A 14,411-nucleotide genomic window follows, 5' to 3' on the forward strand; every position below is an offset into this window, starting at 1 on the left:
GAGTGATGAGTGAGTAGTTCACCCCTGGACTATGGGTCCATAGCAGTAGCTAGATGGTTGTCTTCTCCTCCTTGTGCTTCATTGTTGGATCTTGTGAGCTGCCTAACATGATCAAGATCATCTATCTGTAATGCTATATGTTGTGTTTGTCGGGATCCGATGGATAGAGAATACTATGTTATGTTAATTATCAAGTTATTACCTATGTGTTGTTTATGATCTTGCATGCTCTCCGTTATTAGTAGAGGCTCTGGCCAAGTTGATGCTAGTAACTCCAAGAGGGAGTATTTATGCTCGATAGTGGGTTCATGTCTCCGTGAATCTTGGGGAGTGACAGAAACCCCTAAGGTTATGGATGTGCTGTTGCCACTAGGGATAAAACATTGATGCTATGTCCGAGGATGTAGTTATTGATTACATTACGCGCAATACTTAATGCAATTGTCTGTTGTTAGCAACTTAATACTGGAAGGGGTTCGGACGATAACCTGAAGGTGGACTTTTTAGGCATAGATGCAGCTGGATGGCGGTCTATGTACTTTGTCGTAATGCCCAATTAAATCTCACTATATATATCATGACATGTATGTGCATTGTTATGCCCTCTCTATTTGTCAATTGCCCGACTGTAATTTGTTCACCCAACATGCTTTTATCTTATGGGAGAGACACCTCTAGTGAACTCGTGGACCCCGGTCCATTCTTTTATACCGAAATACAAATCTGCTCGCAATACTTGTTCTTTACTCGTTTTCTTGCAAACAATCATCTTCCACACAATACGGTTAACCCTTTGTTACGAGCAAGCCGGTGAGATTGACAACCTCACTGTTTTGTTGGGGCAAAGTACTTTGGTTGTGTTGTGCAGGTTCCACGTTGGCGCCGGAATCTCTGGTGTTGCGCCGCACTACATCCCGCCGCTATCAACCTTCAACGTGATTCTTGACTCCTACTGGTTCGATTAAACCTTGGTTTCTTACTGAGGGAAACTTGCCGCTGTGCGCATCACACCTTCCTCTTGGGGTTCCCAACGGACGTGTCAATTACACGCATCACCCCTTCCAGTATTAAGTTGCAACAATAGACAATTGCATTAAGTATGGTGCGTAATGTAATCAACACAAATATCCTTAGACAAAGCATCGATGTTTTATCCCTAGTGGCAACAGCACATCCACAACCTTAGAGGTTGTCGTCACTCCCCAGATTCAATGGAGGCATGAACCCACTATCGAGCATAAATACTCCCTCTTGGAGTTACAAGTATCAACTTGGCCGAGCCTCTACTAGCAACGGAGAGCATGCAAGAACATAAACAACATATATGATAGATTGATAATCAACTTAACATAGTATTCAATATTCATCGGATCCCAACAAACACAACATGTAGGATTACAAATAGATGATCTTGATCATGATAGGCAGCTCACAAGATCTAACATGAAAGCACAATGAGGAGAAGACAACCATCTAGCTACTGCTATGGACCCATAGTCCAGGGGTGAACTACTCACACATCGATCCGGAGGCGATCATGGTGATGAAGAGACCTCTGGGAGATGATTCCCCTCTCCGGCAGGGTGCCGGAGGCGATCTCCTGAATCCCCCGAGATGGGATTGGCGGCGGCGGTGATACGTCTCCGACGTATCGATAATTTCTTATGTTCCATGCCACATTATTGATGATATCTACATGTTTTATGCATACTTTATGTCATTATTATGCGTTTTCCGGAACTAACCTATTGACGAGATGCCGAAGTGCCGGCTCTCGTTTTCTGCTGTTTTTGGTTCCGAAATCCTAGTAAGGAAATATTCTCGGAATCGGACGAAATCAAGGCCCAAGCATCCTATTTTTCCACGAAGCTTCCAGAACACCCGAGAGTCGCCAGAGGGGGGCCACTGGGCCCCCAGATGACAGGGCGGCGCGGCCTAGGGGGGGCGCGCCCCCCTAGTGTGTCACCGCCTCGTCGCCTCCCCGACTCCGCCTCTTCGCCTATATAAAGGTCCCTGACCTAAAAACCACGACACGTTCGACGAAACCAGAGAAAACCTTCCAGAGCCGCCGCCATCGTGAAACCAAGATCCGGGGACAGGAGTCTCCGTTCCGGCACGCCGCCGGGACGGGGAAGTGCCCCGGAAGGCTCCTCCATCGACACCACCGCCATCTTCATCAACGCTGCTGTCTCCCATGAGGAGGGAGTAGTTCTCCGTCGAGGCTCGGGCTGTACCGGTAGCTATGTGGTTAATCTCTCTCCTATGTGCTTCAATACAATAATCTCATGAGCTGCCTTACATGATTGAGATTCATATGATGATGCTTGTAATCTAGATGTCATTATGCTAGTCAAGTGGGTTTTACTTATGTGATCTCCTGAGACTCCTTGTCCCACGTGTGTAAAGGTGACGAGTGTGTGCACCGTGTGGGTCTCTTAGGCTATATTTCACGTAATACTTATTCACTATTATGAATGGCATAGTGAAGTGCTTATTTATATCTCTTTATGATTGCAATGTGTTTTGTATCACAATATATCCGTGTGCTACTCTAGTGATATTATTAAAGTAGTTTATTCCTCCCGCACGGTGTAATGGTGACAAGTGTGTGCATCGTGTAGTACTTGGCGTAGGCTATGATTGTGATCTCTTGTAGATTATGAAGTTAACTATTGCTATGATAGTATTGATGTGATCTATTCCTCCTTTCGTAGTGTGAAGGTGACAAGTGTGCATGCTATGTTAGTACTTGGTTTGGTTATGTTGATCTCGTTATGCACTCTAAGGTTATTTAAATATGAACATTGAATATTGTGGAGCTTGTTAACTCCGGCATTGAGGGTTCGTGTAATCCTACACGCTTAGTGGTGTTCATCATCCAACAAGAGGGTGTAGAGTCTAGCATCTATCTATTTATTCTGTTATGTGATCAATGTTGAGAGTGTCCACTAGTGAAAGTATGATCCCTAGGCCTTGTTCCTAAATATCGCTATTGCTGCTTGTTTATCGTTTTACTCGCATCTTTACTTCCGCAATATTAATACCATCAATCGCACGCCGACAAGCACTTTTTCGGCGCCGTTACTACTCGCTCATATTCATTCATACCACCTGTATTTCACTATCTCTTCGCCGAACTAGTGCACCTATTAGGTGTGTTGGGGACACAAGAGACTTCTTGCTTTGTGGTTGCAGGGGTTGCATGAGAGGGATATCTTTGACCTCTTCCTCCCCGAGATCAATAAACCTTGGGTGATCCACTTAAGGGAAATTTGCTCGTTGTTCTACAAATCTCGCTCTTGGAGGCCGAACACCTGTCTACAAGAATAGAAGCACCCGTAGACATCAATCACTTTTCCGGCGCCGTTGCCGGGGAGGAAAGGTAAAGGCACTCATACTCCGGTCCCGGGTAAAGTACTTTTCTGGCGTCGTTGTGTGTGTGCTCGAAGCTATTTCCTTTAGATCCTGCAATTGCATCTTTTTGTTTCTTGTTTACACTAGTTTGGCATAATGGACAACAATGAGCTTCTTATTCTATTTCCTGATTTAAGACATGGATGGTTTGATGCGAAAATTAAAAAACCTATGGAACATAGTAGTATGAACGCTTTGAACACCATTGTTGCTAATGATATGGAAAATTCTAAGCTTGGACAAGCTGGTTTTGATGAGCATGATCTTTTTAGTCCCCCAAGCATTGAGGAGAAAATTTACTTTGATGATGCTTTGCCTCCTATTTATGATGCTTATAATGATAGTAGTATTTTAGTACCGCCTGTTATGGAGGATAAATTTGATTATGATTACAATATGCCTCCTATATTTGATGATGAGAATAATAATGATAGCTACTTTGTTGAATTTGCTCCCACTATTACTAATAAAATTGATTATGCTTATGTGGAGAGTAATAATTTTATGCATGAGACTCATGATAAGAATGCTTTATGTGATAGTTATATTGTTGATTTTGCTCATGATGCTACTGAAAGTTATTATGAGAGAGGAAAATATGGTTGTAGAAATTTTCATGTTACTAAAACACCTCTCTATGTGCTGAAAATTTTGAAGTTACACTTGTTCTATCTTCCTATGCTTGTTACTTTGCTCTTCATGAACTTGTTTATTTACAAGATTCCTATGCATAGGAAGCATGTTAGACTTAAATTTGTTTTGAATTTGCCTCTTGATGCTCTCTTTTGCTTCAACTCTTATTTCTTGCGAGTGCATCATTAAAACTGCTGAGCCATCTTAATGGCTATAAAGAAAGCAATTCTTGGAAGATAACCCATGTGTTTATTTTGCTACAGTACTTTTATTTTGTATTTATGTCTTGGAAGTTGTTACTACTGTAGCAACCTCTCCTTATCTTATTTTATTGCATTTGTTGTGCCAAGTAAAGTCGTTGATAGTAAGGTTCATACTAGATTTGGATTACTGCGTGAAACAGATTTCTTTGTCGTCACGAATTTCGACCTGCCTCTCTGTAGGTAGCTCAGAAAAATATGCCAATTTACGTGCGTGATCCTCAGATATGTACACAACTTTCATTCAATTTGGGCATTTTCATTTGAGAAGTCTGGTGCCTCAATAAAATCCATCTTTACGGACTATTCTGTTTTGACAGATTCTGCCTTTTATTTCGCATTGCCTCTTTTGCTATGATGGATGAATTTCTTTGCTTCATTAATGTCCAGTAGCTTTATGCAATGTCCAGAAGTGTTAAGAATGATTGTGTCACCTCTGAACATGTTAATTTTTATTGCGCACTAACCCTCTAATGAGTTTGTTTCGAGTTTGGTGTGGAGGAAGTTTTCAAGGGTCAAGAGAGGAGGATGATATACTATGATCAAGAAGAGTGAAAGGTCTAAGCTTGGGGATGCCCCGGTGGTTCATCCCTGCATATTTCAAGAAGACTCAAGCATCTAAGCTTGGGATGCCCAAGGCATCCCCTTCTTCATCGACAAATTATCGTGTTCCTTCTCTTGAAACTATATTTTTATTCGGTCACATCTTATGTACTTTACTTGGAGCGTCTGTTTGTTTTTGTTTTTGTTTTTGTTTAAATAAATGCTTGTGTGGGAGAGAGACACGCTCCGCTGATTCATATGAACACATGTGTTCTTAGCTTTTATTTTTCATGGCGAAGGTTGAATCTTCTTCGTTAAATTGTTATATGGTTGGAATCGGGAAATGCTACATGTAGTAATTCTAAAATGTCTTGAATAATTTGATACTTGGCAATTTTTGTGCTCATGTTTAAGCTCTTGCATCATATACTTTGCACCCATTAATGAAGAAACACCTAGAGCTTACTAAATTTGGTTTGCATATTTGGTCTCTCTAAAGTCTAGATAATTTCTAGTATTGAGTTTTGAACAACAAGGAAGACGGTGTAGAGTCTTATAATGTTTACAATATGTCTTTTATGTGAGTTTTGCTGCACCGGTTCATCCTTGTGTTTGTTTCAAATAACCTTGCTAGCCTAAACCTTGTATCGAGAGGGAATACTTCTCATGCATCCAAAATCCTTGAGCCAACCACTATGCCATTTGTGTCCACCATACCTACCTACTACATGGTATTTCTCCGCTATTCCAAAGTAAATTGCTTGAGTGCTACCTTTAAATAATTCAAAATTTATCACCTCTTATTTGTGTCAATGTTTTATAGCTCATGAGGAAGTATGTGGTGTTTTATCTTTCGATCTTGTCATTTACTTTTGACAGACTTTCACAATGGACTAGTGGCACATCCGCTTATCCAATAATTTTGCAAAAAGAGCTAGCAATGGGGTTCCCAGCCGCAATTAATTAACTTTCATTAATAATTATCTTCACATGTTTTGCTCTGATTCATCAGTAAGCAACTTAATTTTGCAAATAGACACTCCTCCATGGTATGTGAATGTTGGAAGGCACCCGAGGATTCGGTTAGCCATGGCTTGTGTAAGCAAAAGGTTGGGAGGAGTGTCATCCATAAATAAAGAAAAACTAAACTAAAGTACATGTGTAAACAAAAGAGAAGAGGGATGATCTACCTTGCTGGTAGAGATAACGTCCTTCATGGGAGCCGCTCTTGAAAGTCCGGTTGATGAGGTAGTTAGAGTGCCCACTACCATTCGTTGACAACAACAAACACCTCTCAAAATTTTACTTTTATGCTCTCTTTATGTTTTCAAAACCAAAGCTCTAGCACAAATATAGCAATCAATGCTTCCTCTGCGAAGGACCATTCTTTTACCTTTTATGTTGAGTCAGTTCACCTATCTCTCTCCACCTGAAGAAGCAAACACTTGTGTGAACTCGTGCATTGATTCCTACATACTTGCATATTGCACTTGTTATATTACTTTACATTGACAATATCCATGAGATATACATGTTATAAGTTGAAAGCAACCGCTGAAACTTAATCTTCCTTTGTGTTGCTTCAATGCCTTTACTATGAATTTATTGCTTTATGAGTTAACTCTTATGCAAGACTTATTGATGCTTGTCTTTAAGTACTATTCATGAAAAGTCTTTGCTTTATGATTCAGCTGTTTACTCATGTCATTACCATTGTTTTGATCGCTGCATTCATTACATATGCTTACAATAGTATGATCAAGGTTATGATGGCATGTCACTCCAGAAATTATCCGTGTTATCGTTTACCGCTCGGGACGAGCAGAACTAAGCTTGGGGATGCTGATACGTCTCCGACGTATCGATAATTTCTTATGTTCCATGCCACATTATTGATGATATCTACATGTTTTATGCATACTTTATGTCATTATTATGCGTTTTCCGGAACTAACCTATTGACGAGATGCCGAAGGGCCAGTTCCTCGTTTTCGCTGTTTTTAGTTCCGTAAATCCTAGTAAGGAAATATTCTCGGAATCGGACGAAATCAAGGCCCGGCATCCTATTTTTCCACGAAGCTTCCGGAACACCCGAGAGTCGCCGGAGGGGGGCCACTCGGGCCCCCGGATGACAGGGCGGCGCGGCCTAGGGGGCGCCCCTAGTGTGTCACCGCCTCGTCGCCTCCCCGACTCCGCCTCTTCGCCTATATAAAGGTCCCCGACCTAAAACCACGACACGTTCGACGAAACCAGAGAAAACCTTCCGGAGCCGCCGCCATCGCGAAGCCAAGATCCGGGGACAGGAGTCTCCGTTCCGGCACGCCGCCGGGACGGGGAAGTGCCCCCGGAAGGCTCCTCCATCGACACCACCGCCATCTTCATCAACGCTCGCTGTCTCCCATGAGGAGGGAGTAGTTCTCCATCGAGGCTCGGGGCTGTACCGGTAGCTATGTGGTTAATCTCTCTCCTATGTGCTTCAATACAATAATCTCATGAGCTGCCTTACATGATTGAGATTCATATGATGATGCTTGTAATCTAGATGTCATTATGCTAGTCAAGTGAGTTTTACTTATGTGATCTCCGGAGACTCCTTGTCCCACGTGTGTAAAGGTGACAAGTGTGTGCACCGTGTGGGTCTCTTAGGCTATATTTCACGAATACTTATTCACTATTATGAATGGCATAGTGAAGTGCTTATTTATATCTCTTTATGATTGCAATGTGTTTTGTATCACAATATATCCGTGTGCTACTCTAGTGATGTTATTAAAGTAGTTTATTCCTCCCGCACGGTGTAATGGTGACAAGTGTGTGCATCGTGTAGTACTTGGCGTAGGCTATGATTGTGATCTCTTGTAGATTATGAAGTTAACTATTGCTATGATAGTATTGATGTGATCTATTCCTCCTTTCGTAGTGTGAAGGTGACGAGTGTGCATGCTATGTTAGTACTTGGTTTGGTTATGTTGATCCGTTATGCACTCTAAGGTTATTTAAATATGAACATTGAATATTGTGGAGCTTGTTAACTCCGGCATTGAGGGTTCGTGTAATCCTACACAGTTAGTGGTGTTCATCATCCAACAAGAGGGTGTAGAGTCTAGCATCTATCTATTTATTCTGTTATGTGATCAATGTTGAGAGTGTCCACTAGTGAAAGTATGATCCCTAGGCCTTGTTCCTAAATATCGCTATCGCTGCTTGTTTACTCGTTTTATCGCATCTTTACTTCCTGCAATATTAATACCATCAATCGCACGTCGGCAAGCACTTTTCTCGGCGCCGTTACTACTGCTCATATTCATTCATACCACCTGTATTTCACTATCTCTTCGCCGAACTAGTGCACCTATTAGGTGTGTTGGGGACACAAGAGACTTCTTGCTTTGTGGTTGCAGGGTTGCATGAGAGGGATATCTTTGACCTCTTCCTCCCTGAGATCGATAAACCTTGGGTGATCCACTTAAGGGAAACTTGCTGTTGTTCTACAAACCTCTGCTCTTGGTGGCCCAACACTGTCTACAAGAATAGAAGCACCCGTAGACATCAGCGGCGTCTCTGTAAGGTTTTCCGTATCGTGGCTCTCGGTACTGGGGTATTCGCGACGAAGGCTTTAAGTATGCGGAAGGGCAGAGTCGGAGGAGGCACGGGGGCCCCACACGCTAGGGCCGCGCGGCCAGGGCCTGGGCCGCGCCGCCCTGCTGTGTCATCGCCTCGTGGCCCCACTTCGTATCTCCCTCGGTCTTCTGGAAGCTTCGTGGAAAAATAGGACCCTGGGCGTTGATTTCGTCCAATTCCGAGAATATTTCCTTTGTAGGATTTCTGAAACCAAAAACAGCGAGAAACAAAGAATCGGCTCTTCGGCATCTCGTCAATAGGTTAGTGCCGGAAAATGCATAATAATGACATATAATGTGTATAAAACATGTGAGTATCATCATAAAAGCGGCATGGAACATAAGAAATTATAGATACGTTTGGGACGTATCAGGCCCCTGTCGCTGCTTCCAACGTAGCAGCCGGCGCATCAGCCGCCGGCGCATCGGCCGCCGCCACCGTCCAGGCCCCAGTCGCTTGGAACCCGTACGAACCAGTGCCGTACGTCGCGCCGGAGAACCCCTACGACACCAGCATCGTCGACGACGAGCCGGAGGTAACCCTTTGCTCCCTTGTTCTTATCCCATTTTCAATCCTTTTGTGTTAGATCTAGCGTTATCAGGGCTCGTCTATTCCAAGTTCAATCCATTTGCGTTAGATCTTGCGTTATTAGGGTTCGTCTGTTCTTAGTTCAATCCTTTTGTGTTAGATCTTGCATTATTAGTGTTTGTGATTTGCTTTTGTTTAAGATTTATGCCGATGATGATGAATATTTGGGCACAAATTGATTCAGAGTTTGGTCAGTAAACAATTGGTGTGTACAAATTTGTTGTGCATGATCTTTGGTTTACTGACTCAAATCATGTATATAAGTGTGTCCAATGTAACTGAGGCTACCTCTTTTTTTCGAGCCCATATTATCATGCATGATCTTTATTCACTCTCTGTTCCATCATCGTTGCAATTGACTCCGTGTTTTTTGCACGATCTTTGGTGCTACGTGATAGGTGCAGAGCAGCGACGTCGACAGCGACGACGAGTCCTTCCACACCAAGACTCGTCACGTCCTCAGGAGGCTGCAGTCTGACCATACGATGGCCCCTTTGTTCGAGGCATTTACAAGTGCCCCTTCTGCAACAGGAAGCTCCGCGCCACCGACTTCAACTGCCTGGTGAACCATGCTGAATCCATTGGCAGATGCGGCGCTAGAGTTGGAACGACCGTGAACGTGCATGCGTTCATGGCCAACACAAAGCACTTGGGATTCACCTGCGCAACCTCCAAGCGAGTCACAGGTGCTACCTGGAGGCGTTGAACGTGCCTACTGCACTCTCTGTATGTGACTGCTCTATCTGTAGAGCAGCTTAAATTCATGTAAAATGTAGCTTATGTTGTATCTATCGGTACTACTGTTGGATCTATCGTGAATATATCTATGCTATGTTGGCTGCTGTATGCAGCTTATCCTATATTTTCTCTGGATTTATGCCCTAGATTTCCTACCTGATTGGGTAAAAACGAAGGCATAAAGACATGAATGGTGTTAAAAAACAGAAGGAGAAGCTGCTCTAGATTTGCTACCAATTTAGGCTATCAAATATGAATGAGATCGAGTGAGAGAGATAAAAAAGGTACATTGAAAACTGCTAATCTGGGCGAAAGAGACAGAAACCACTCGTGTCCATGTCCCGGACCCACACGGCTCCACACGCTACGACCCCACACGCTACGGCCACACAAACACGGTCTCGTCCTGTCCCACGCGGTCTCTTCCTACCAGCCCCACACGACGCGGCCCCACAAACGACACGACCCCACTCGTCAGCACGGAACGGTCAACTTAACGGATTCCTTCCGTACGTCCGAGCTCCTTCTGCGGGTTTCAGATAAGGACTTGGGGAAAACTGAGAAAAACCTAAGAAGCTGGGGAAAACTGAGTACAATTAAGAACCTGAGGGCACGAAAATAGAAATCTCTAAATTAATATGAGCATCAAGCCGCCTCATTAAAAACCTTCCAGTCCCCTTAGGTACCCTGGTAAGGAAAAGAGTGCGTAAGAAACTTGCTGCTCCGAGAATTACACAATGTTCATACAATCGCGATCAACCAGACGAGACGCAGCTCGGTTGTGACACAATGTTCATACACTTTTTTTTTTTTTTTTTTGCTAGACCGATCCACTTTGGCAATCATAATTTCTCAGAATCTCCTTCGCTTAACGATACAGACTCCAGCAATCAGAGCGATCTTCACTTGGACCATTAAGTGTATGCACAACACGCGAGCAATCAGATTCCAACAAAGCTGGACCAGCAAAGTGAAGAGATAGGCACTTCAGACCTTCAAGGGAGGCCAGAACCTCAGCCTCTTCAGCATTAGTGCAGCTCGGTACATATCTCCATTCCGAGAAAACAGGTCGACCGAGATGGTTTCTAATTATTATACCAAGGCCGGCCCTCTTAGTAAGGAAATCCCAACCTGCGTCCACGTTTACTTTCACAGTCCCTTCATCTGGTGGCGTCCAAGTAGATTGTATAGGAATTGGCGCGGCCAGGTGATCGTTGCTAGTAACGTTCTCCTTCCCCTTCGAGTTAGAACTGATAGACGCCACAGCTGAGAAGGAGATCAAGTAATTCCTGATGAATGTTTCACTATTTTCTTATCTTTGTGGAACAACTAAATTTCACTAGGTTATCAGTGCATAAAAAAATATTTTATAGATTTGGAAATTAATATCTAACCAAAATCAAAATTCTGTTAGAAATATCTAGACACGTACATTAAGATGTTGCTCCCGCATTGTACGCGACCCAGTGTGCTAGTTTGAGCAACAATACTATGGCTAAGTATTTCATTACAAGTGTGTGTCTAATATCTAAAGTATATGCTGCTAGTGGACTCAAAAATTTCCGTTGGAGAAATTTTAACATGCTCCAAGCTTATTTTGGGCGTCCGTTACTTTTGAGCCAACGCAGAGGATTAAAACTATGAATGGTCCAGATTGATTTAATACTCTTGCCTCCTAGCTACGAGGTTAGTTGGAGCACCTTAAAACGACGACTCCGTCTAGTTTCTTTTAATTGACTCAGATTTAGTATAACTTTATACTAAATTCGAGTCAATTAAAAAGGACCTAAAGGAATAGCTATTTCCATTGTTCGTTTGTCCGGTGGACGAAGACTGCCTTCGCTTTTAAAAATTTATAAAGTCGCAGGGCTTCCCCCGGTAGCGATCACGTAAAGATGTGTCTTGTCTCCAAAGGTCAAACGAAAGCAACAGAATAACTGCAAAAACCTTGTTTACTAGCACTAGTGAGTGCGTCATGCTCTACGCATTAGTAGTGTCTTTGGCCGCAATGGAATCATTGCTACCATCTTCCCGGGCAATATGGTAGTCAAAGATAACATTTACCAAACTATTCAAGCTGATAGGCACATGTATTCTGTCACGTCTGTCGCTTTGCTTCCTCTCCAAGATGGGCATGTATATCTTGGTCCCATGCTCCCAGTTTTCAAGCATCATGCATGACGCACCGTTTTAAACACTATATATACATATGCAGTCCCCTCTCACTTGAACCACCAAGCAAATCAACCATCGACGAAACACAAGCAAAAACAGGCAGTTAATTACTTGTATACACAAATTCTAGCACAACACCATGGCCGGAGGAGATGACCTGAAGCTGATCGGCGCATGGCCAAGTCCATTTGTGACCAGGGTGAAACTTGCACTGAGCTTCAATGGCCTGAGCTTCGAGAATGTCGAGGAGGACATCAGCAACAAGAGCGAGCTCCTCCTCAGCTCCAACCCGGTGCATAAGAAGGTGCCCGTCCTCCTCCACAAAGGGAAGCCCATTTGTGAGTCCGTAGTCATCGTGCAGTACATCGACGAGGCGTTCGCTGGGACCGGTCCCTCATTGCTTTCCTCCGACCCCCATGAACGTGCTGTAGCGCGCTTCTGGGCCGCCTACATCGACGACAAGGTTTCTTTTCAACTAATGTATTGAAATTTACGGTTCACTTCTCCTGGGATCTGGATTTATACTGTGTTTGTGCAGCTTGTTGCTTCGTGGATGCAATCGTTCAGGGGCAAGACGGAGGAGGAGAAGTCCGAGGGGACTAAGCAGATGTTTGCTGCAGTGGAGACCTTGGAGGGAGCCCTGAGGGAGTGCTCCAAAGGGGAGGAATACTTCGGCGGCGAGAGCGTCGGACTCGTCGACGTTTCGCTGGGGAGCCTGCTCTCGTGGCTGAAGGCGACCGAAGTGATGTCCGGGGCCAAGATCTTTGACCCTGTTAAGACTCCGCTCCTAGCGGCATGGGTGGAGCGCTTCGGTGAGCTTGACGGTGCAAAGACGGCCTTGCCAGACGTCGACAGGGTGGTGGAGTTCGCCAAGATGAGGCAGGCACAGGCTGCAGCGGCCGCTGCAGCTTCTGAGAACTAGTAAACTAAGTCAGCATGGGGACATGACTCGTGAGTCGTGACTCCCATTTGATAGGAAATGCATATGTTTCCCTCCGAAATAAAGTCACTTATTTTACAGTATATTCTTTTTTCTCACCAAAAAAGTATACTCGATTGTTGTTCGTATGATCTCTTTGATGTAACTGTGTTTAGAATATTATAAAGATATTGTATTCCAACATGGTTTTGAGGTAGTTTACTAGTCCTATGTAGGAAATGCCGAGTACAATATTGACATGTTCAGACGTACACCATGTCATGGACACACAAGTGTAGCAAATACATGATTCTGTGGACCTTAGCTTCACAATCGACGGGAACAACCCTCTTAGGATTTCATTTGCTCCCTAGTAGGTTAAGAGTATCATTCCTCTCCTAACCATCCAATATGCAACCAATGAATCTCTCTCTCTCTCTCTCTCTCTCTCTCTCCCTCCCTCCCTCCCTCCCTCTCTCTCAGCTCTGTTAATTTCTTTGGGAAATTTTTGTCAGTTATTTTTGTTCGAGTAGTTTCAACCCATTAATAGATCTTTAACTGGATACTCTATCAATTAAAGCAGATATCGGTTTAAAATTGACAACATCAACAAAAGAAAGAAAAAATAATACATATTGTGATGGATTATATCCAAAAGATTTAGCCATGCATGATAAACCTAGAACTTATATCATTCATGCACCTAATCGAAGCTATTGACACATAGCCATGCATAACACTATAATAAGATGTATGCTATTTTTTTCTTATTACCCACTCGATGATGTTGTTCGTCAGAATTTTTACTACCTCTGGTTCAAAATAGTTGCCGCGTGTTCAATAAACCTAGACAGATTTCTGCGACAATTAATTTGGATTGAAGGGAGTCTCGAAATTTTGAGGAGTCTTTCCTTAATACTTGTTTCCATCAAATGGCTGTGGGATGGATCTTTGGGAGAAGCGGCATGGGAATGTCTCTTGTGGGCAGAGGAATACGTGTGTTACTCTTTGTTTTTTTAGGGAGGTGAGGTCCATGCGTCCTTTTGCTAGCTAGTCGGGTCATCTTTTTGTTGGGCATGCGGAAGGTTTCATGTTTCTGTTTTGTTTTAGTTCATGATGCATATATATCCAACTATCCATATGTGTATGTGGATTTTGGGATTTTAGTTGACCAAGTTTAAGTTAGCCTGGTTCTCCGTATGTCGGTATCAGATGAGCGAGGTTTTGTACAGTGAATCGGTGATGGTAGTTTAGGAGGGACCATGTCTCCTGGGTGATTGTTCTAGTCAAGGTCCTTCCAAATCCTTGCTTTAATTGGTTTAATTGTCACTTCCAACAACATTTTGAAATATAGATATGTACTAAATAGCAACTCTTGCCATACACCTTTCTCATTTAAAAGCTTAAGCGGCCATTTACTATCTCTCAATTGAGAGTCTGGATCTTCTTCTTGGGCAAACAATTTTTGCCTCATCCCATTTTGAGGACAGCTAGCAAGATGATGCGTAGTAAGAAACAGA

The 14,411-nt window shown here is 43.2% G+C and overlaps 1 protein-coding gene across 1 annotated transcript; it reads left to right on the plus strand.

Moving 5' to 3' along the window:
- Positions 1-12,015: 12,015 nt before the first annotated feature.
- Positions 12,016-12,995, plus strand: LOC124673817 (probable glutathione S-transferase GSTU6). The gene is made up of 2 exons (XM_047209857.1): positions 12,016-12,435; positions 12,511-12,995. Exons 1-2 carry the CDS (start codon positions 12,112-12,114, stop codon positions 12,892-12,894), a joined length of 708 nt encoding a protein of 235 aa, XP_047065813.1. The 5' UTR covers positions 12,016-12,111; the 3' UTR covers positions 12,895-12,995.
- Positions 12,996-14,411: the final 1,416 nt, after the last annotated feature.

The sequence above is a fragment of the Lolium rigidum genome, chromosome 7 (assembly GCF_022539505.1).
Source record: "Lolium rigidum isolate FL_2022 chromosome 7, APGP_CSIRO_Lrig_0.1, whole genome shotgun sequence".
Lineage (NCBI taxonomy): Eukaryota > Viridiplantae > Streptophyta > Magnoliopsida > Poales > Poaceae > Lolium > Lolium rigidum.

Coding starts and splice junctions, on each gene's coding strand:
- LOC124673817 (XM_047209857.1), top strand. CDS start 12,112: ATGGCCGGAGGAGATGACCTGAAGCTGATCGGCGCATGGCCAAGTCCA. Junction 12,436..12,510: donor CCGCCTACATCGACGACAAG/GTTTCTTTTCAA, acceptor GTGTTTGTGCAG/CTTGTTGCTTCGTGGATGCA.